The sequence below is a fragment of the Piliocolobus tephrosceles genome, chromosome 2 (assembly GCF_002776525.5).
Source record: "Piliocolobus tephrosceles isolate RC106 chromosome 2, ASM277652v3, whole genome shotgun sequence".
Classification (NCBI taxonomy): domain Eukaryota; kingdom Metazoa; phylum Chordata; class Mammalia; order Primates; family Cercopithecidae; genus Piliocolobus; species Piliocolobus tephrosceles.
In genome coordinates, this window is record NC_045435.1 from 107,096,626 (window position 1) to 107,118,711 (window position 22,086).

At 39.9% G+C, this 22,086-nt stretch overlaps 1 protein-coding gene across 16 annotated transcripts in view; it reads left to right on the forward strand.

Moving 5' to 3' along the window:
* PEX5L (peroxisomal biogenesis factor 5 like) overlaps window positions 1-22,086 on the forward strand; it is a 261,081-nt gene that overhangs the window by 226,804 nt on the left and 12,191 nt on the right. For all 16 annotated transcript variants that reach the window (XM_023184830.1, XM_023184826.1, XM_023184832.1 and 13 more), the window contains 2 exons: window positions 9,904-10,020; window positions 20,146-20,289. In XM_023184830.1, coding sequence (XP_023040598.1) covers window positions 9,904-10,020; window positions 20,146-20,289 — 261 coding nt within the window. The remainder of the gene's footprint in view (window positions 1-9,903; window positions 10,021-20,145; window positions 20,290-22,086) is intronic.

Here is a 22,086-nt window from a genome sequence, read left to right on the forward strand (position 1 = left end):
GTCACACAACCACTAAGTACTGAGATTCTAACCTGATCTAACTCCAAAATTCCTGCTCTTCATCACTGTTTCCAATATAAGGCAATGTTTGGTGCTATTAATTTTGTAGGCCCTGAACCAAAATTTTTTTGATCATCAGAAAAGAATTTCTTTATCAGAGAATTTCTCTTATTTAAGTGATTTTAAAAACAACTATAGTATGGCAGCATCAATTGAAACAGACCAAAAAAAAAAAAAAAAAGCAAAAATAGTAAAGGAAATTGGAAAAAGTTTGGAGAGATCAGGAACTCCCCAGAAATCCCACTAGACTAATAAATTAACTGTTTTCATTTTTTCATGTTTCTTCCAGTCTTTGTTATTCTGTATACATAATTATATGCAGTTTCAAAGGTCATTTTAAATGACTGGTTAGTATTGAGAAGATGAATATGTCAAATGAGTTTTCTTCTCAAAAACATACCAAAAATATTTTAATTATTTTCTCCACATTCTGGGTTTCATTTCCCTTTCTAGAATAATAACAGCAACAAAATCTTGAAGAATTCTGATTCACACAGCAGATGTGAGGATGAGAAAACCTGCTGGCTAATTGGAGATGAGTTTCACTGGAAGCAATCACATAAAAACAAACTATGTCATAGACTCCTATCCCTGAAAGCTGATCACAGGATACACAAAAATTAGCCCACCAAAGGTCTCTATTTTTGTGGAACTGTAGATGCTCATACACTGAGGCTTTATCTCAACATTTTCTAGAGAATCCTAAACACGCACACACACACACACTCACACACACTCCCACACACACACACATACACATAGTTCAAGGTAAAATACATTTAGGAGACTGCTGCTTGCATCCCCCTTTCAGAGATTTAAAATATACATTAGCATATGAAGATCCTGGGAAGTCACACAGTAAGGAACCTGTTTCCTTATGTCCAGAAGTTGCAAACTCAGTTAGCTACAGGGCCAGGCAGGTGAAGGTATGGACCTAGTGGTGACTGTGGCAGAGACTACATGCAGCATCTGAAAGTTGCTGCTTCTAGAAATGTAGGTCTTGTATTAACATGTCTTCATAAAATGTCTGAAATCTGGGTTTTCATGTGAAATTTCTCATCCAGGATGAGATGGGAGAAAACTTATCTTGGCTAGATCTGCTAAGGAAAACTAGAGTGATACAGTAGTTAAAGCAGTAAAAGCAGATTTTATTCAGGAACTATTGCAGTGGGTGGCGGGGGGAGGAAGACCTCAGCAGAGAACTGGGCTTGGTTCGGAATACAGCATAGACAAGCAGGGATCCAGCCAAAGAAGGGTGGGCATCAGTGAATGGGAAATTACTAAGAAGAGACATCAGGGGTTGGGGGGATTCTGGTTGAACCCACCTTTTTAGGATTTTTGCTGAAGGCAGGCCAGGTGATCAGACATCACCTGGTGGATAGTGGGAATGAAAAATTTGGTCAGATGTAGAGGCAATCAGACATCAAGAGAGGAATTCTATCTAGACTGACTTAGCAGGATTCTTGCTAAAACTAGACTCTGCAAGGACAGACATGGAAACCAGGGGTTGAAGCCTAGTTGAGAAAAGGGCTGGTGGGAGATTGACTAAACTTTGGTCACTGAAGTTCTGTCATATCTGGCCTATAGGCTACCAATTTGCAGCCTTTAGCTTAACCTAAAGTAGCTGAAGCTCATTTGGCCACAGAACTCTGTTCCTAGAACAGTCTTTTGGGAGATACTACCACATTTCATTGGCCTACCAACCCTTTGAAGAAGCCCCCAGAGTAAAGTCCCTTCTCTAAACCTCATCTTCCTCCCCCACTCCTGTCCTCTGGCCTAAAGTAGTAAAAGATGTTCCAGTTACTATGGCTGTGTAATACATTACTCCAACACCTGTGGCTTCAAACAACAATATTTGTTTTACCCAAAACTGTGTAATTTGGGTAGAGCTCAGAAAGGATGGTTCATCTTTGTTCCACAAAGTGTCAGAGTGGCTTGATGGCTGAAGATGAGGGTAGAAGGCGGGAATCATTGTGAATCAGAGTGAGTGAAGGTACACTCACTCACAAACAAACTTATGGATGGATTATGCTTGCAGTTACTCGAGACATCCCTGAGATTGATGGCTGGAACACCTCCATGTGGCCTTTCTTTGAGACTTGGGCTTCCTTGCAATAGCTAGATTCCAAGGGTGAGTGTCCTCAGAAGAGGTAGGCAGAAACTGTATCACCTTTTAGGGCCTAGCCTCAAAAGTCACGCCCAGGTATTCTCATTGTGTTCTATTTGTCAAGGCAGGCATTCAAAGACAGGGCAACAGACTACCTCTTAATGAAGTGAGACAAGGTTCTGAAGAGATGGGAGACCAGAAAAACTGCCTGCTGTAGCCATTTGGGGAAGAAGCAATCTACTGTCAAAGAAAAGAATGAAGTATTTTGATTTCTGGATCTATCATTTACCAATGATAGTGTGAGACTAAGCAAGGAACTTCGTCTCCTTTTGCATTTTATTGTTCACCCTGTCCTGAATTACAGTTACCACTGTTCTTATTTTATCATGAGGCACTGAGATTCTTGAGGGCAGCATCCACATCTACATATTTTCGTTCTGGCTTGTTTCATTTCCTAAATATTCTCATAGTGTAATGCACAGTGACAAACATGTAGTTTGGGCTTAGTAAACATGTCTAATATTTTATTTTTTAAAATAAGTAGAGAGCTGCCTGGTGAGTTTTCACGACTTGTAAACATGTCTCAAGAAAAAGAAACCCATTCAGGAACTGACTCCCCCTCCTTTAGTTCACTGGTGGCTTTTTTCATCACATAACCTGTTATCATATGGAACATGGACAAGATTCCAACCCCAAGACCCTCTGCCCATCTCCACATGTCCCCATCTCCTCATGCCCATGGTAAAGCAGCTCTAGTCACCAGCCGCTACTTGCCTGCATTAAAAAACAGCCACTGAGAAACTGGCCCCACAAAACCTTATGCCTGAAGCACAGAAAGCTTCAGCATATTCCATTGCATATTAACAGCAGTTCTTTTTTTGTGAAGACAAATACCACAGGAGCCAAGAACACAGATATACTCATGTGAAATTCCAGTTCTGCAAAGACATTAGTTTGCTAATGAATATGCTAAAAGCCTTTGAAAAGTGACCCCTTCCTATTTAGACAACATACTTTGCTCTTTGTTCTTTAATATTCCATTTCTGTTTGCCGCCTTCCTGGGTAAGGAGGAAGAGAAAGAAAATAACAGAAAACTATCTTAGATTTCCTCTGTTAGAAATGACTCCTGATTTCCTTCTACCAAACTGCTTGAACCTTATATTGTTTATTTCCAGCCTCCTGTGTGCATTCCTCCCCTTCCCATCATTTCCAGTCTTTCCTCCCCACATTTCTGCAGCTACCCTGCTGGCACATTGCTTGGTGAGAGCCTCGGGCTGTTTGCCCAGGTGTCTGCCAGCATCTGCAGTGATGGCTGACTCCGTTGAAACAAGGAAGAAGCTTGTCTATCCCAGAGGCAATCAGAAAAATCTGAGTGCTACTACCAATATTTTTGTTTTGCAATACTTCTGAACCACACAATTCACATAGTTTATGAGATTGCATTCCCTCTGTATCCTGGGAAATATTATTTTTCATTTCCAAGCAATAAAATAGCATTAACTGCTGATTCCTTAGCTCTTAGATGTTACAAGTTCTAAGCACTTCACATACATTGTTTCACTTAACCCTTACTCTTAAGAGATTTTTTACAATTTACAGATGAGGAAACTGAGTTAAAGAGGTGAACTAAGTTGCATGCGGTCATGTGACAAGGAGCCTAGCCAGAATTCCAGTCTATTCTACCTGAGGCCAACACCCATCTGTTTTCCTCCCTATGCTGTTTATTTCTTTTTAAAATTTAACTCCTTTTTTTTCAGCATACCCCCACTAATATTGAGACCTATACTGTTTAGATTGAGAAAGGGGAATGCATGACAGATCTATGTTTATCTCATAGAGATCTGATAATTTTGAGCCTTCCTGTTTGGCTCAGTAAATCAATTCATTAAAAACATTGCAACCAGAGACACTCAAAGTTGTTAGAGACCAAAGAATTCTTTGGGTCAAACCTCCATCTGATTTGTGAATCATCTTTACAGCACTCCTCACACTGGTCATTCCATCCCTGAAGACTTCTAAGGTTGAGGAGCCCATTCCATTTTCAGGCAGTTTTGCATTGCATTTGATAAAAATTTGTCCTCCTGGAACTGTCTTTCATTTGTACTAGTTCTGAAGTCTGCAAAACAAAGCTGGGCTGGTTTGCTCAGCTCTCACCATCCCCCAATGATTGTGTTAGCAGGTGAGTTGCTCCTTTACTCATTCTTCATCAGCAGGGTTACTCCTGCCCAAGGTCACTCATGCCTGAAGAGACTCCAGTTTGTCAATGGGACTCACTACATGGGACACCTAGCACAGCACTAAGAGCTCAAACTAATTCTGACCAATTGAATTTCTATCCCGTCCTCCATGAGAACACTGCACATCTGTGATGCAGCTCTGGGTTGAATATGTTCTTTGGGCAGCCACATAAAATCTTCGACTAGTATTGAGCTCTTACTCAACAGGAGATATGGTGAGTAGAAACACTCAGTTACCGTTGGCCAGCCTGGGCTACTGGACCCCAGGGCAGTGAAGCCCCATGCTGATACACACATAATTTCACTTCAGCAAAATTGTTTGTTGTGGAAAATTTTTAATCCAAACTTGCATAGTGGTTTTCATTCCTTGTCATGTAAAAGAAATACTACTTTCTTTCTTTCTTTCTTTCTTTTAAACAGAGTTTCACTCTGATTGCCCAGGCTGGAGTGCAATGGCACGATCTCGGCTCATTGCAACCTCCACCTCCCGGGTTCAAGTGATTCTCCTGCCTCAGCCACCTGAGTAGCTGGGATTCCAGGCATGCACCACCACACCTGGCTAATTCTGTATTTTTAGTAGAGATGGGGTTTCTCCATGTTGGTCAGGCTGGTCTCAAACTCCCGACCTCAGGCGATCAGCCCACCTTGGTCTCCCAAAATCTTGGGATTATAGGCATGAGCCACCGAACCCGGCCTGCTTTGTTTTCTTCTGTATAGGCAGAGCTGGTTGGTTTGGTTTGGTTTGGTTTTCTCAAGTTTTGATCCAGTGACAGTTAATCAGTGGAAGTCTAAAGAGGCAAAAAGAAATCCAGACTCCTCCCAGGAAGAATTGGCACTTAATGTCACATTGATTAGTTCTTTCACAGCACAACCCCAGGATCTTTCTAACTGACAAGTACATTTGACCACAAAATCAAAAGTAGCTCTATGTTAACTCGATGACTAAATTAAACTGGTGAATTGGAATTGATAATATGCTACCATCCCTTAAACTTTCCTATTCTAAAATAAATTGCTTCTTTTCTTATTCTTTATATGTTAATATAATTAATATTTAATTAATATTGCCCTGGTTCTTATAAAAAAAAAATTTGTTTTCCAGTTTTACAATCAAAAAAGTGAAGGAAAATAATGTCCAATGTACTTCTGCAAGACATTTTAAAGTATGACTTTTGGAGATTAGTAAATAGACTAGACGGCCCCTTTAAAAAAAAAAATGTGATTCTGTGCTAAGATCTTCCTTCTGCCTTATTCTGATCTGAGTCAATCGTGTAGACAAAGAAGCCTGAGCTGCTATCTAATGAACCCAATCTTCTCACTTTACAAATGAGGAAAAATAACTTACAGATGAGTTAAAGTGACTCGCTCAAATTCTAGCACACATCTTTCTTCTTTCAAACCACTAACACAGAATATCAATGATGAAGGAATTCAGAGGCAAAAGATTGCTCTAGTGTGGGAATGTTGAAGAAAACATCATGGAGAACTGAAATTGAAAAGAAGTAAGCATTTTTTTTTTAAACCAAATCTTACTTTTCCACCGAAATAACTTATGCTAACAATAGAAAATTTGGAAAATGGTAAAAAGTATGTGAAAAAGTGATGGGATAAATTACTAATGACCTCATCCTATAAAAGAGTTATACAGTCCCTTTCTCTACAGTCTTTTCTCCCCCAGATCATTATTGTGGTTGTTTTTCTATTATTGTGATTATACTACTTAGCAAGAAACATTATAACCCAAGGACTATTCAATATTGTAATAAACTATTCATAAACGTCATTTTAATTGCTGCCTAACAGTCCATTATAGAGGCTTTACCGTAATTTTCTTAACCTTGATCCTATTTTTTAATAATTAGATGGAAGGGAAAGATTTAAATGAAGAGAAGGAAGGTGTCTAGAAGAGGAATATGTTTTTACAGTAGACGCAAACACCAAACTGTTTACAGCTTTTATATTTGAGCTTTGTGGTTGTGGGTGATTTTTGTTTTATTCTCTGTATTTTTCTCAATACTATAAAAACACTAGCAAGAACACCTACTTTTTTTGAGCACCTACCATGTACTTTATGCCACAGATGCATTTTCTCATTTAGTTGTCATAACAACTAACCAAAATTGCTATTATATCTTCATTTTAAAGATAAGGAAAATGAGACTTGGAAATATTAAGAGATTCACAAAAGGGCAACGATGGAATGAGAATTTGACCCCAGGTCTGTCCATGGGGAAAGCTGCTATTCTTAACCTCCATGCTGCATATCCCAGTGTTCTTATGAGTATGTACTATATTTTATCATCAGAGAACTATTCTTAGACATGGATGTGGATGGCAAATAATAACTCATTTCTGATGTAAGCAGATAGCTTGTTACACAGAGTATAAACAACAATCTGCCAAAATCCCAGAAGAGCTAAGAAAATCATCAATAAATAAAATCCCTTCAGTTATGTCTTAAGATCTTTAAAATTCAAATATGTTTCAGGTTTCTCTAAAATTCATTTAAAGTAGTGGGAGGAAGCAGCGTTAATTGTAGCTACGTGAAAGAAGTCTGGATTCTGCAACTGGATGAAAATTGATTATACTAAAAGTAGTCTTCTGTAATTAAATGAAAACTTGTGCTGTGCACTTTAATTAGTCAGCAGTAACTCATTTTAAGTGGTAACGGTGAGTTCTGGTGTATCTCATTAAGTGAGAGCCCAGCATCTCTACCTCAGCTGAGGTTCTGTCAGTTTTCCACAGCAGCCTTATTTATGTATCTACTGCTCTAATTTCAAGCTGCAAGAAAGGTAATGCACCCTTTGGTAACTCAGATGTACACATTATTAAATTCTTCTCATTCTTTCATGCAAAAGACTTGTAGTATGCTTTAAATTCCAAGGACTCCCACTAGATGAACATATTTGCCTTGGAAAGTATGTGCAGTCATTGGCCTCTCTCATCACCCAGTGCGAGCCTGGGAAAGTCGGCAAACATTATAAAATTCACTTGATAGATTTTTCTTCCCTTCTACTGCAGACAGGTTAAACCTGCATCTTTGAAAAGCTATTTAAAAAATGAATTCCCCCAAATTTCTTCCAAACTTTTTAGTATCTAATAATTCAGATTTCATTGTATTTAAAAAAGGAGAGATATTTTTTGTTTTGTTGTGTTTAAACTTATTTTTTAATTATAAAAGCAAAGCATGCTCATCATGGAAAATTCAGAAAGTAGGAAATGTATGAAGAGACAGGAAAAACATCCTTCATTATTTCTTCATTCAAAGACACATCTCTATTAACATGCTGGCATATTTCTTCCTAGTCTTTTATCTAGCCATTGTCATTGTACATTTGAGATCATTCTCCTTGCACAATGTGGTATTCTACTAGTATTCTACTAGAAAAAGCAATTTAAAAAGAAATTTTGAATTTTACTTCTGAGCTGAACCTGGATTCCTAGTAGCCATCCCATGTGCTTCTAGCATCACGGACATAGATTATCAAGATACCTGCTGCCTTGTTGAGAGGAGGCCTTTGCCAAAGGGGCGGAACCTGTTTCTGTGGGACGAATGAGAATTCTGGACATGATAAAGCAGGAGCAAGAACTACTATTTATTTAGTAGCCTGGGATTATCACATTGAGCTGATTCTTATTCCATGAACATTTGTATCTAAAAGAAATAAGATTATAATTACCACTCAAAGCAACTCTGCAGAAGAGTTCTTGCTTCAGGGCAGCCACCACCCAGGCAGACCAGAGGTATTAAATGGTGAAGGTTAGGCCGGGAGCAGTGGCTCACGCCTGTAATCCCAGTACTTTGGGAGGCCGAGGTGGGCGGATCACGAGGACAGGAGATCCAGACTATCCTGGCTAACATGGTGAAACCCTGTCTCTACTAAAAATACAAAAAAGAAAAAAAACAATTAGCCAGGTGTGGTGGTGGGCGCCTGTAGTCCCAGCTACTCGGGAGGCTGAGGCAGGAGAATGACATGAACCCGGGAGGCGGAACTTACAGTGAGCCAAGATTGTGCCACTGCGCTCCAGCCTGGGTGACAGAGTGAGACTCCGTCTCAAAAAAAAAAAAAAAAAAAAAAAAAAACGATGAAAGTTACCTCAAGTCAGTGTGATGATGTATCAACAAGTCACAGGACTTCGAATCATAGACACTGAGATTTGCAATTTGTAAAGGGTATGAATTTCAGTCCCAGATTCAGGTGTTCAAGGAATACACTCGTTGTTTTGTTTGTTTAAAGAAAATAAAGTGGTTTCCAAGTGTCTCTCTTACCAGGCTGGCAGGGAACTTATTCTAGGGCATGAAATATGGAAGGCTCATGTAGTGTTAGAAAACAAGGACGGAGTCTCCCCCACGCGCCTCCCTGCCCCTGGCTGTCATGGTGACCACTAACAGCCATCCAAGCCCAAAGTGGTTCCTTGAAATTCACTTTCTATTTCCTGGCCATGTGAGAACAGGGGTTCAAATGAGCCCCCTTTGTCACATCCTCAGTCATCCTCTCTGATATCAGGCCCATTTCCCTGGGAAACAGCTAAAAACTGAGCACCAGTCTCCTACTAATCAGAACCTGCCACCCTCCATCTCTTTCCCTACCCCCAGAAAATTCCATCTCTTTAAAATTCTTTAAGATACTTGCTCCTTCCTCCTGCCCCTTGGGCCACCTAAAGTACTGTCTTCAGGCTTAACAAAATAGAAGTCAATCAGGGACAGCTGTCTCAGCAAAAATCTTCTTCAGTCTAGGAACGCACACCTCCCTTGAAGTAAAGAAGAGCAAACAGCCTGATTCCCCTTACAGAAGATGTGTGGGAAAACTACAAGGAAACAAAAACACAAAGCAGCATTTTTCAAAAAATCATCCTGCCACATAAAAGTCCTTGAAGAGGATTCAGTCAGGTTCACACCAGGGTCCCTCATTCTTCAGCACCAGTAGACCAAATTTGCCATAAGCTGACAAGTGTGGGCTTGGAAAGCAGATGGGGTTTGGATCCTGTGAGTCCTAGCTTTGGGACTGTAACCCCCCAGACTCAGTTTTCTGCTGGCACAGTGCTTAACACAGAGTAGGATCAACTAATGTTTCATTCTCTCGACCGTACCTGGCTGTCTTCCCAAGTCACTGCTCAGCCAGTCCCAAAGCAGTTGCTCTAATTCCTCATATGCTAGGAGCAATTCTGGGAGAAACTGTCCTTCCTAAAATGTGGCCTAGTGCCCACACATGAAACTGTATATAAGTAGTGGGTTTTTAGCTGAATTTGGCATATGTGATCCTAGTCTTTCTGATGGTAGTTATTTTCCTGCTGGAGAAAACCACAGCTAATCCACTTCAACACTCTGACCCGTGAGTACCCTCCAGAAGTTCTTCAGCCACACCTATCAATTGGATGTCGCCATTTTATTCCTCCTCAGAAGCCTCTTTTATCTATTAGGGGAAGAAGAAAAAACAAAAACACAGATGATGTGGCATGTTCTTAAATCCATCTCCATTCATTTTTCCTGTTTCCCAGTCAGATACAGAGTTTTGGGATAAGATGCAAGCAGAATGGGAAGAAATGGCTCGGAGGAACTGGATATCTGAGAACCAAGAAGCTCAGAACCAAGTAACCATCTCGGCTAGTGAGAAGGTAACAAATTCTGTTCCTATACATGCTGACTAGTTTTCTTAACCTTTTTGGATCATATTTTATAGATTAGTCAATAGCTATTTTGTCAAAAAACACAGTAATTAAAAAGACAATTTAATGTCAATCTGACCTAGAAGAAATTCTGATGAAATGAGACAATATAATTATCCAACGTGTGAAGGCAGCCAAGTTGGAATGAAATGCTCTTATTTTTATCAGTGTTCAGACAGACAATTTGGCAGCCAACTAGAGCTTGGATCCTGACTGCGAGCTAGTTACTAAACTAGCTGACATTGAAGGTGGGTTGGAACAAGAATTGGTCTAATCTCACAATACTCTGTCAGTCAGTCATGTGAGTCCTGTTGATTTACCAAAACAACAGAAGTGATACCAGTGGCATGGCAGTGAAGTGGAGACTTGGGGCTATATTTCACAGGTGGTCATTATATAGCTAGCAAAGAAACTCTGTGGAAAAGATGCTCTCACACAACCAGGTCAAGTCCCAAGAGGATTCCTTAGAGTTACTCCCCTGATAGGAGCCAGCAAATGCACAAGTACAGTGAACAACCAGCCAAATCATTGATGATGTCCCACTTGCTCTAGGATTTATGTGTTTAAAAAACACTTGGTGGGGTTGGGGAGAACACTGAGGAATAAATATAAATTATTTGAAAGAAAGATGTGGAATTTTCTTACCTAGAAAAAGTATATATCGCAATAGCCAAGATACAGAAGCAACCTAAAGTGTCCATCAACAGACAAATGAATAAAATCAATGTGAGCCTGAACAACATGGATGGAATTGGAGGTCATTACGTTAAGTAAAATAAGCCAGGTGCAAAAAGACAGACTTCGTATATTCTCACTTGTTTGTGGGAGCTAAATTTAAAACAATTGAACTCATGGAGATGGAGAGTAGAATGATGGTTACCAGAGGCTGGGAAGGGTAATGGGAAGGGGAAGGGGTGTAGGGAACTGGGGATGGTTAATGGATACAAAAATATATTTATATAGAATGAATAGAGTCTAGTGTTCTATAACACAATTGGGTGACTACACTCAACAATAATTTACTGTACATTTTAAAATAACTAAAAGAGTATAATTGGATTGTTTATAACACAAAAAAGGATACATGCTTGAGGTGATGATATCCCATTGACCCTAATGTCACTGTTACACACATCACGTATGTGTATGCCTGTATGCTTGTATCAAAATATCTCATGTACCCCATAAATACATATATCTACTAGGTACCCACAAAAATTAAAAATAAATAAATTAATTAAAAGAATAAAAGAAAACTATATATAGATAAGTATGGATTATTATTTTGTAGTGGAGGAAGTCTCAATAATATTCAGTTCTGGATAACACTTTGTGATATTTTGCTAATACAACAAATATTTATTGAGCATCTACTCTTACACTAAGTACTGCGGACATGATGATGAATAATCTCTGATTTTAGTAGATCTGCAATCTACATAGTCATTAAAATGTCTCTTTCCTCCAAATAGTCTGTCCCTCAATAGGCCAGGCAATCTCATAAAATTAGAACAACCATCTCATTAAAAGTAACTGTCTTTTCCACAAGGATATCAAAGCTAAGGGAGAAAATGGGCCATTGATTCAGATCATCAGACTCTGGGCTGTAATTCGTGTCCCTGAGGTCTGCCTGAGCTCCATAGCCCCTTACTCCCAGAACCCCATACCCACACTAACCCCACATAAGCCAGTCACACCATGTGGCTTTTGATGGGGGATTTTTGTCCTTCTAAGCACCTATGGAGACTGAAGGCCTACACTTGATCCACTCTTCTTTTTTATTTTTTCATGTCATTTAATTTTCTTTTTAATTTTTTTTTAATTATACTTTAAGTTCTACGGTATGTGTGCACAATATGCAGGTTTGTTACACATGTATACATGTGCCATGTTGGTGTGCTGCACCCTTTAACTCATCATTTACATTAGGTATATCTCCTAATGCTATCCCTCCCCACTACCTCCTCCCCACAATAGGCCCCAGTGTGTGATGTTTGCCTTCCTGTGTCCAAGTGATCTCATTGTTCAGTTCCCACCTATGAGTGAGAATATGCGGTGTTTGGTTTTCTGTTCTTGCGATAGTTTGCTGAGAATCATGGTTTCCAGCTCCATTCATGTCCCTACAAAGGACACAAACTCATCAATTTTTACAGTTGCATAGTATTCCATGGTGTATATGTGCCACATTTTCTTAATCCAGTCTGTCACTGAGGGACATTTGGGTTGATTCCAAATCTTTGCTATTGTGAATAGTGCTGCAATAAACATGTGTGCATGTGTCTTTATACCAGCATGATTTATAATCCTTTGGGTATATACCCAGTAATGGGATGACTGGGTCAAATGGTATTTCTAGTTCTAGATCCTTGAGGAATCGCCGCACTGTTTTCCACAACGGTTGAACTAGTTTATAGTCCCACCAACAGTGTAAAAGTGTTTCTATTTCTCCACATCCTCTCCAGCACCTGTTGTTTCCTGATTTTTTAATGATTGCCATTCTAACTGGTGTAGATGGTATCTCATTGTGGTTCTGATTTGCATTTCTCTGATGGCCAGTGATGATGAGCATTTTTTCAGGTGTCTGTTGGCTGTATGAATGTCTTCTTTTGAGAAGTGTCTGTTCATATCCTTTGCCCACTTTTTGATGGGGTTGTTTGTTTTCTTCTTGTAAATTTGATTGAGTTCTTTATAGGTTCTGGATATTAGCCCTTTGTCAGATGAGTAGAATGCAAAAATTTTCTCCCATTCTGTAGGTTGCCTGTTTGCTCTGATGGTAGTTTATTTTGCTGTGCAGAAGCTCTTTAGTTTAATTAGATCCCGTTTATCAATTTTGGCTTTTGTTGCTGCTGCTTTTGGTGTTTTAGACATGAAGTCCTTGCCCATGCCTATGTCCTGAATGGTATTACCTAGGTTTTCTTCTAGGGTTTTCATGGTATTAGGTCTAACATTTAAGTCTCTATTCCATCTTGAAATAATTTTCGTATAAGGAGTAAGGAAAGGATCCAGTTTCAGCTTTCTACTTACAGCTAGCCAATTTTCCCAGCACTGTTTATTAAATAGGGAATCCTTTCCCCATTTCTTGTTTTTGTCAGGTTTGTCAAAGATCAGATGGCTGTAGACGTGTGGTATTATTTCTGAGGGCTCTGTTGTGTTCCATTGGTCTATATCTCTGTTTTGATACCAGTACCGTGATCTTTTGGTTACTGTAGCCTTGTAGTATAGTTTGAAGTCAGGTAGCGTGGTTCCTCCAGCTTTGTTCTTTCGGCTTAGGATTGTCTTGGCAATGCGGGGTCTTTTTTGGTTCCATATGAACTTTAAAGCAGTTTTTTCCAATTCTGTGAAGAAACTCATTGGTAGCTTAATGGGGATGGCATTGAATCTATAAATTACCTTGGGCAGTATGGCCATTTTCACAATATTGATTCTTCCTATCCATGAGCATGGTATATTCTTCCATTTGTCTGTGTCCTTTTTTATTTTACTTAGCAGTGGTTTGTAGTTCTCCTTGAAGAGTCCCTTTACATCCCTTGTAAGCTGGATTCCTAGGTATTTGATTCTCTTTGAAGCTATTGTGAAGGGGAGTTCATTCATGTTTGGCTCTCTGTCTGTTACTGGTGTATAAGAATGCTTGTGATTTTTGCATGTTGATTTTGTATTCTGAGACTTTGCTGAAGTTGCTTATCAGCTTAAGGAGATTTTGGGCTGAGACAATGGGGTTTTCTAAGTATATAATCATGTCATCTGCAAACAGGGACAATTTGACTTCTTCTTTTCCTAACTGAACACCCTTGATTTCATTCTCTTGCCTGATTGCCCTAGCCAGAACTTCCAACACTATGTTGAATAGGAGTGGTGAGAGACGGCATCCCTGTCTTGTTTTCAAAGGGAATGCTTCCAGTTTTGCCCATTCAGTATGATATTGGCTGTGGGTTTGTCGTAAATAACTCTTATTATTTTGAGATACGTTCCATCAATGCCGAATTTATTGAGAGTTTTTAGCATGAAGGGCTGTTGAATTTTGTCAAAGGCCTTTTCTGCATCTATTGAGATAATCATGTGGCTTTTGTCTTTGGTTCTGTTTATAGACTGGATTACATTTATTGATTTGCATATGTTGAACCAGCCTTGCATCCCAGGGATGAAGCCCACTTGATCATGGTGGATAAGCTTTTTGATGTGCTGCTGGATTCGATTTGCCAGTATTTTATTGAGGATTTTTGCATAGATATTCATCAGGGATATTGGTCTAAAATTCTCTTTTTTTGTTGTGTCTCTGCCAGGCTTTGGTATCAGGATGATGTTTTCCCCCTAAAATGTGTTAGGGGGATTCCCTCTTTTTCTACTGATTGGAATAATTTCAGAAGGAATGGTACCACCTCCTCCTTGTACCTCTGGTAGAATTCGGCTGTGAATCCATCTGTTCCTGGACTTTTTTTGGTTGGTAGGCTATTAATTATTGTCTCAATTTCAGAGCCTGCTATAGGTCCATTCAGGGATTCAACTTCTTCCTGGTTTAGTCTTGGGAGAGTGTAAGTGTCCAGGAAATCATCCATTTATTCTAAGTTTTCTAGTTTATTTGCATAGAGCTGTTTATAGTATTCTCTGATGGTAGTTTGTATTTCTGTGGGGTCGGTGGTGATATCCCCTTTATCATTTTTTATTGTGTCTATTTTATTCTTCTCTCTTTTCTTCTTTATTAGTCTTGCTAGCAGTCTATCAATTTTGTTGATCTTTTCAAAAAACCAGCTCCTGGATTCATTGATTTTTTTGGAGGGTCTTTGTGTCTCTATCTCCTTCAGTTCTGCTCTGATCTTAGTTATTTTTTGCCTTCTGCTAGTTTTTGAATATGTTTGCTCTTGCTTCTCTAGTTCTTTTAATTGTGATGTTAGGGTGTCAATTTTAAATCTTTCCTGCTTTCTCTTGTAGGCATTTAGTGCTATAAATTTGCCTCTACACACTGCTTTAAATGTGTCCCAGAAGGCCGGGCGTGGTGGCTCAAGCCTGTAATCCCAGCACTTTGGGAGGCCGAGACAGGCAGATTACAAGGTCAGGAGATCGAGACCATCCTGGCTAACACGGTGAAACCCCGTCTCTACTAAAAATACAAAAAACTAGCCAGGCGAGGTGGCAGGCGCCTGTAGTCCCAGCTGCTTGGGAAGCTGAGGCAGGAGAATGGCGTGAACCCAGGAGGCGGAGATTGCAGTGAGCTGAGATCCGGCCACTGCACTCCAGCCTGGGCAACAGAGCGAGACTCCATCTCAAAAATAAAAATAAAAATAAAAATAAAAATAAAAATAAAAATAAAAATAAAATAAAATAAAATAAATGTGTCCCAGAGATTCTGGTATGTTGTATCTTTGTTCTCATTGGTTTCAAAGAACATCTTTATTTCTGCCTTCATTTCGTTATGTACCCAGTAGTCATTCAGGAGCAGGTTGTTCAGTTTCCATAGTTAGTTGAGTGGTTTTGATTGAGTTTCTTAGTCCTGAGTTCTAGTTTGATTGCATTGTGGTCTGAGAGACAGTTTGTTATAATTTCTGTTCTTTTACATTTGCTGAGGAGTGCTTTACTTCCAACTATGTGGTCAATTTTGGAATAGGTGCGATGTGGTGCTGAGAAGAATGTATATTCTGTTGATTTGGGGTGGAGAGTTCTGTAGATGTCTATTAGGTCCGCTTGGTGTAGAGCTGAGTTCAATTCCTGAATATCCTTGTTAACTTTCTGTCTTGTCAATCTGTCTGATGTTAACAGAGGGATGTTAAAGTCTCCCATTATTATTGTATGGGAGTCTAAGTCTCTTTGTAAGTCTCTGAGGACTTGCTTTATGAATCTGGGTACTCCTTGCTTTATGAATCTGGGTGCTCCTGTATTGGGTGTATATATATTTAGGATAGTTAGCTCTTTCTGATGAATTGATCCCTTTACCATTATGTAATGGCCTTCTTTGTCTCTTGATCTTTGATGGTTTAAAGTCTGTTTTATCAGAGACTAGGATTGCAACCCCTGCTTTCTTTGTTTTCCATTTGCTTGGTAGATCTTCTTCCATCCCTTTATTTTGAGCCTGTGTGTGTCTCTGCATGTGAGATGGGTCTCCTGAATACAGCAAACTGATGGGTCTTGACTTTTTATCCAATTTGCCAGTCTGTGTCTTTTAATTAGAGCATTTAGTCCATTTACATTTAAGGTTAATATTGTTATGTGTGAACTTGATCCTGTCATTATGATGTTAGCTGGTTATTTTGCTCATTAGTTGATGCAGTTTCTTCCTAGCATCGATGGACTTTACATTTTGGCATGTTTTTGCAATGGCTGGTACCGGTTGTTCCTTTCCATGTTTAGTGCTTCCTTCAGGATCTCTTGTAGGGCAGGCCTGGTGGTGACAAAATCTCTAAGCATTTGCTTGTCTGTAAAGGATTTTATTTCTCCTTCACTTATGAAACTTAGTTTGGCTGGATATGAAATTCTGGGTTGAAAATTCTTTTCTTTAAGAATGTTGAATATTGGCCCCCACTCTCTTCTGGCTTGGAGAGTTTCTGCCGAGAGATCTGCTGTTAGTCTGATGGGCTTCCCTTTGTGGGTAACCCAACCATTCTCTCTGGCTGCCCTTAACATTTTTTCCTTCATTTCAACTTTGGTGAATCTGACAATTATGTGTTTTGGAGTTGCTCTTCTCAAGGAGTATCTTTGTGGCATTCTCTGTATTTCCTGAATTTGAATGTTGGCCTGCCTTACTAGGTTGGGGAAGTTCTCCTGGATGATATCCTGCAGAGTGTTTTCCAACTCGGTTCCATTTTCCCCGTCACTTTCAGGCACACCAATCAGACATAGATTTGGTCTTTTCACATAATCCCATATTTCTTGGAGGCTTTGTTCATTTCTTTTTTCTCTTTTTTTCTGTACACTTCTCTTCTTGCTTCATTTCATTCATTTGATCTTCAATCACTGATACTCTTTCTTCCAGTTGATCAAGTTGGTTACCGAAGCTTATGCATTTGTCACGTAGTTCTCATGTCATGGTTTTCATCTCTATCAGTTCTTTTAAGGTCTTCTCTGCATTGATTATTCTAGTTATCCATTCATCCATTCTTTTTTCAAGGTTTTTAGTTTCTTTGCACTGGTTACGTAGTTCCTCCTTTAGCTCTGAGAAGTTTGATTGACTGAAGCTTTCTTCTCTCAACTCGTCAAAGTCATTCTCCATCCAGCTTTGTTCCGTTGCTGGCAATGAGCTCTGTTCCTTTGGAGGGGGAGATTTGCTCTTATTTTTTGAATTTCCAGCTTTTCTGCACTGCTTTTTCTCCATCTTTGTGGTTTTATCTGCCTTTGGTCTTTGAGGATGGTGACGTACTGATGGGATTTTGGTGTGGATGCCCTTTCTGTTTGTTAGTTTTCCTTCCAACAGTCAGGACCCTCAGCTCCAGATCTGTTGGAGTTTGCTTGAGGCCCACTCCAGACCCTGTTTGCCTGGGTATCAGCAGCAGAGACTGCAGAAGATAGAATATTGCTGAACAGTGAGTGTTGCTGTCCAATTCTTGCTCTGTAAGGTTCGTCTCAGGGGTGTACCCAGCAGTGTGAGGTGTGAGGTGTTGGTCTGCACCTAGTGGGGGATGTCTCCCAGTTAGGCTACTCAGGGGTCAGGGACCCACTTGAGCAGGCAGTCTGTTCTCAGATCTCAACCTCTGTGCTGGAAGAAGCACTGCTCTCTTCAAAGCTGTCAGACAGGGACTTTTACCTCTGCAGAGGTTTCTGCTGCTTTTTGTTTCGCTATGCCCTGTCCCCAGAGATGGAGTCTACAGATGCAGGCAGGCCTCCTTGAGCTGTGGTGGGCTCCACCCAATTCGAGCTTCCCCATGGCTTTGTTTACCTACTTAAGCCTCAGCAATGGCGGGCACCCCTCCCCCATCCTCGCTACCACCTTGCTGTTAGATCTCCAGCTGCTGTGCTAGCAATGAGGGAGTCTCCATGGGCATGGGACCCTCCAGGCCAGGTGTGGGATATAATCTCCTGGTGTGCCGTTTGCTAAGACCCTTGGTAAAGCTCAGTATTAGGGTAGGAGTTACCCAATTTTCCAGGTGTTGTGTGTCTCAATTTCCCTTGGCTAGGAAAAGGAATTCCCTTCCCCCCTGTGCTTCCCAGGTTAGGTGATGCCTCACCCTGCTTCAGCTCTCACTGGTCGGGCTGCACCCGTGGACCAGCATCAACTGTCTGACACGCCCCAGTGAGATGAACCCGGTACCTCAGTTGAAAATGCAGAAATCACCGATCTTCTGTGTCGCTCATGCTGGGAGCTGTAGGCTGGAGCTGTTCCTATTCAGCCATCTTGGGCGCCCCCCGCACTTGATCTACTCTTAAACCTTAGTAACACCATCAACACACTAGCTTATTTGTACCTACCAAATTTAAAGGATTTTATGAAAATCTATGCAAGTAAAATTGCAACAAGTAACATCTCTCAGATACTTCAGATGAGAGTTGAAGTTGGGGCAAATTTTTTCAAAGACAATTTAGCTACACATTTCAAGGGCTTAAAAATAGCTCATAACCTTTAACCTGATAAATCCCTCTGGGAGTCTATACTAAGGTAATAAGTAAATGCAGCAAAGATTTATGCATGCGGCTTTCACCATAGTTTTATTTATAACAAAAAAATTAAAATAACCTGAATGTTCATCAATAGGGGATTGAGTAAATAAATATAGCATATCCATAGGAATAATTTTAATAACATAGAGAAATCACAATATAAAACTAAGTGAGGCCTAAGCTGTAAGTCTGTGTATGTAATATGTGCTTATTTGTTTAATTTATATACTCATAGAAAATGCCAGTTATTTGTACACTAAATATTCTTTAAATTTTTGCAATTTAAAAAAAGATCTTTAACTTTAAAATATGCATTCTCAACAGGGGCAATATAGCCCCCAGTAGGCAAACACTGGTTCAGGGTAAAGGCAAAAAAAATTCTTAGTTGTGACAATGGTTTGTAGTTCTCCAAAGGGCTGTAGTAGATAAACAGATATACAGTATGTAGGATTCATATTTTGGGGGATGGGTGGTAGCACTTAGCAAAAACATGTCTAAAGAGTATTTTTAAAATCTTGAGGGGAAATTGTTAAAACAAAACAAAAAAAGATATCAGAAAAAAGCAAAATCAAAAATATTAGCAGTGCTCATATCTACGTTGTGGCATTATAGGTAACTTTGTATCTTTTTATATTATTTAGTATTATCTAAATTTTATACTATGAAAAAGTACTATATTCATAATAAGGAAAAGCAGAAATTTAAATTTAAAATGAAAAACTAAATAATCAAAATTAATTTAATTAAAAAATGCTTATTATGCTTTAAGTTCTGAGATACATGTGCAGAACATGCAGGTTTGATACATAGGTATACACGGGCCATGGTGGTTTGCTGCACCCATCAACCCATCATCTACATTAAGTATTTCTCCTAATGGTATCCCTCCCCTAGTCCCCCACCCCACAACAGGCCCTAGTGTGTGATGTTCCCCTCCCTGTGTCCATGTGTTCTCGCAGTTCAACTCCCACTAATGAGTGAGGACATATGGTGTTTGATTTTCTGTTCCTGTGTTAGTTTGCTGAGAATGAAGGTTTCCAGTTTCATCCACATCCCTGCAAAGGACATGAACTCATCCTTTTTTATGGCTGCATAGTATTCCATGGTGTATATGTGCCACATTTTCTTTATCCAGTCTATCATTGATGGGCATTTGGTTTGGTTCCAAGTCTTTGCTATTGTGAATAGTGCTGCAATAAACATACATGTGCATGTGTCTTTATAGCAGAATGATTTATAATCCTTTGGGTATATACTCAGCGATGAGATTGCTGGGTCAAATGATATTTCTGGTTCTAGATCCTTGAGGAATCACCACACTCTTCCGCAATGGTTGAACTAATTTACACTCCCACCGACAGTGTAAAAGCGGTCCTATTTCTCCATATCCTCTCTAGCATCTGTTGTTTCCTGACTTTTTAATGAGAACCTACTGAATGTAAGAATGAAAAGAGAAATCAATGGCTTATGCACTGGCCTTTTTCTGTATTGCAGGGATATTACTTTCACACTGAAAACCCTTTCAAGGACTGGCCTGGAGCATTTGAGGAAGGCTTAAAAAGGCTGAAGGAAGGGGACCTGCCAGTCACCATCCTGTTCATGGAAGCAGCAATTCTTCAGGACCCTGGAGATGCAGAGGTGTCCTTCTGCCTTCATTCTGCCAGTCTCAGAAAGGGCATGTGCTAATGAGGGACAGATAACACAGAACTCTGCTGGGTCGCCTTTTCATCAAGTAAAGGTTCCCAGAGGAGTTAACCTAGCTTGGTCTACTTGTTTGAAAGTTACATATAGGTACCTGTTTTCTAACCAAATTTCTAATCAGTAGTGTTTACAGTGCCTATAAATAAAGGTTGGGGACAGGAAAAGAAAAATCAAAATTACCAACCTGGAGGCTTATCAGTAGTTTTCTGTTTTTGAGACGGAGTCTTGCTCTGTCAACCAAGCTGGAGTGAAATGGCACAATCTCGGCTCACTGCAACCTCCACCTCCCAGGTTCAAGAGATTCTCCTGCCTCAGCATCCCAAGTAGCTGAGATTACAGGTGTCTGTCACCATGCCCAGCTAATTTTTGTATTTCTAGTAGAGATGGAGTCTCATCATGTTGGTCAGGCTGGTCTCAAACTCCTGACCTCAGGTGATCCACTGGCCTTGGCCTCCCAAAGTGCTGGGATTACAGGCATGAGCCACCGTGCCTAGCAGTAGTTTTGAAGGGACAGTGTATAGTGATGTCTGGCTCTTGTGTCACACTCTGCATCACCCTTGGTTTACTCACTCCACATTTATTGAACACATACTATGTCCCAAAAATTATACCAGGTCCTGGCTTAAAATATGGAAAAGCTGGGAAAACATATCAGGTGGAAAACATATTTATGGTGTATCTGGGAAGACAAGTAAAAAAAAAAAATCAAAGTAGTGAAATAAATGCAACGTCAGAGTGTGCACAGGATGCTGGGAGACTAGAAAGCATCCAGCCTTTCTGCACAAGTGGAGCCAGGGTGGGTGCAGGAATTAAAGGCAATAGGGTAGTCAAGTTTCTGTTACAAGGGAGTGCTATGTGAATAGGCAGAAGGGCATGAAGCATCATGTTAAGTGGAAGAGGGGAGGAGAGAATGGTAGAGGGAAGGCAAGAAGAGTTAAGCAATAATTTGAAATTCATCTGAAAGCCATGGGAAACCACTAGGGTCCTGGACTCAGAAGAGGCATACCAACAGATTGCATGTTAGAAAAACCCATTTCTCAGAGATGAGAAGAGTGATTAGAGACAGAGGCTGGGAGACCACCAAAAAGCTTCTGCAGTACTAGTCCCCTAGATTTCTAAACCTGTGAAGGCCTATCATAAGGTAGTGTTAGTATAATGGTTTCTTCTTTCATTTGTGAGTAATTTTCAGGAATCATCATATAAGGAATATTCCCAAGGGAATCTGCAGAAATTTTAGAGACAGATATATATATACTGGTGCTGAGAATACAATGTAGAATAGTGGTTAGGCATCTAGGCTGTGCTATCCCAACTGCATTGGTTCAGATCCCTGTTCTACCTGTTAGCCATGGGACCTGGGGCAAATCATTTAAACCCTCTAAGTTTCCGTTTCCTCATCTGTAACACGGAAATCCTAACAGTAACTATCTCATTGGGTGTTGCGAGGATTAAATTAGTCCAAATCCTAACAGTAACTATCTCACTGGGTGTTGGGAGGATTAAATTAGTCCACACAAATAAAGCACTCAGCTCAGTGCCTGGCACATCAATATTTAGCCTTCATTTTTATTATTGGTTGTACTTTATGTAAGAAGAATGAGTAAACTGATCACTAGTTAAATCTTGTAATATTGTGTTGGTCAAAAGGCTTACAATGAAATGGGATTGAACTGAAATCTGAAATTCTGAACCAAAATATTAGAATTTTTAAAAGATAGGCCAAGCGTGGTGCCT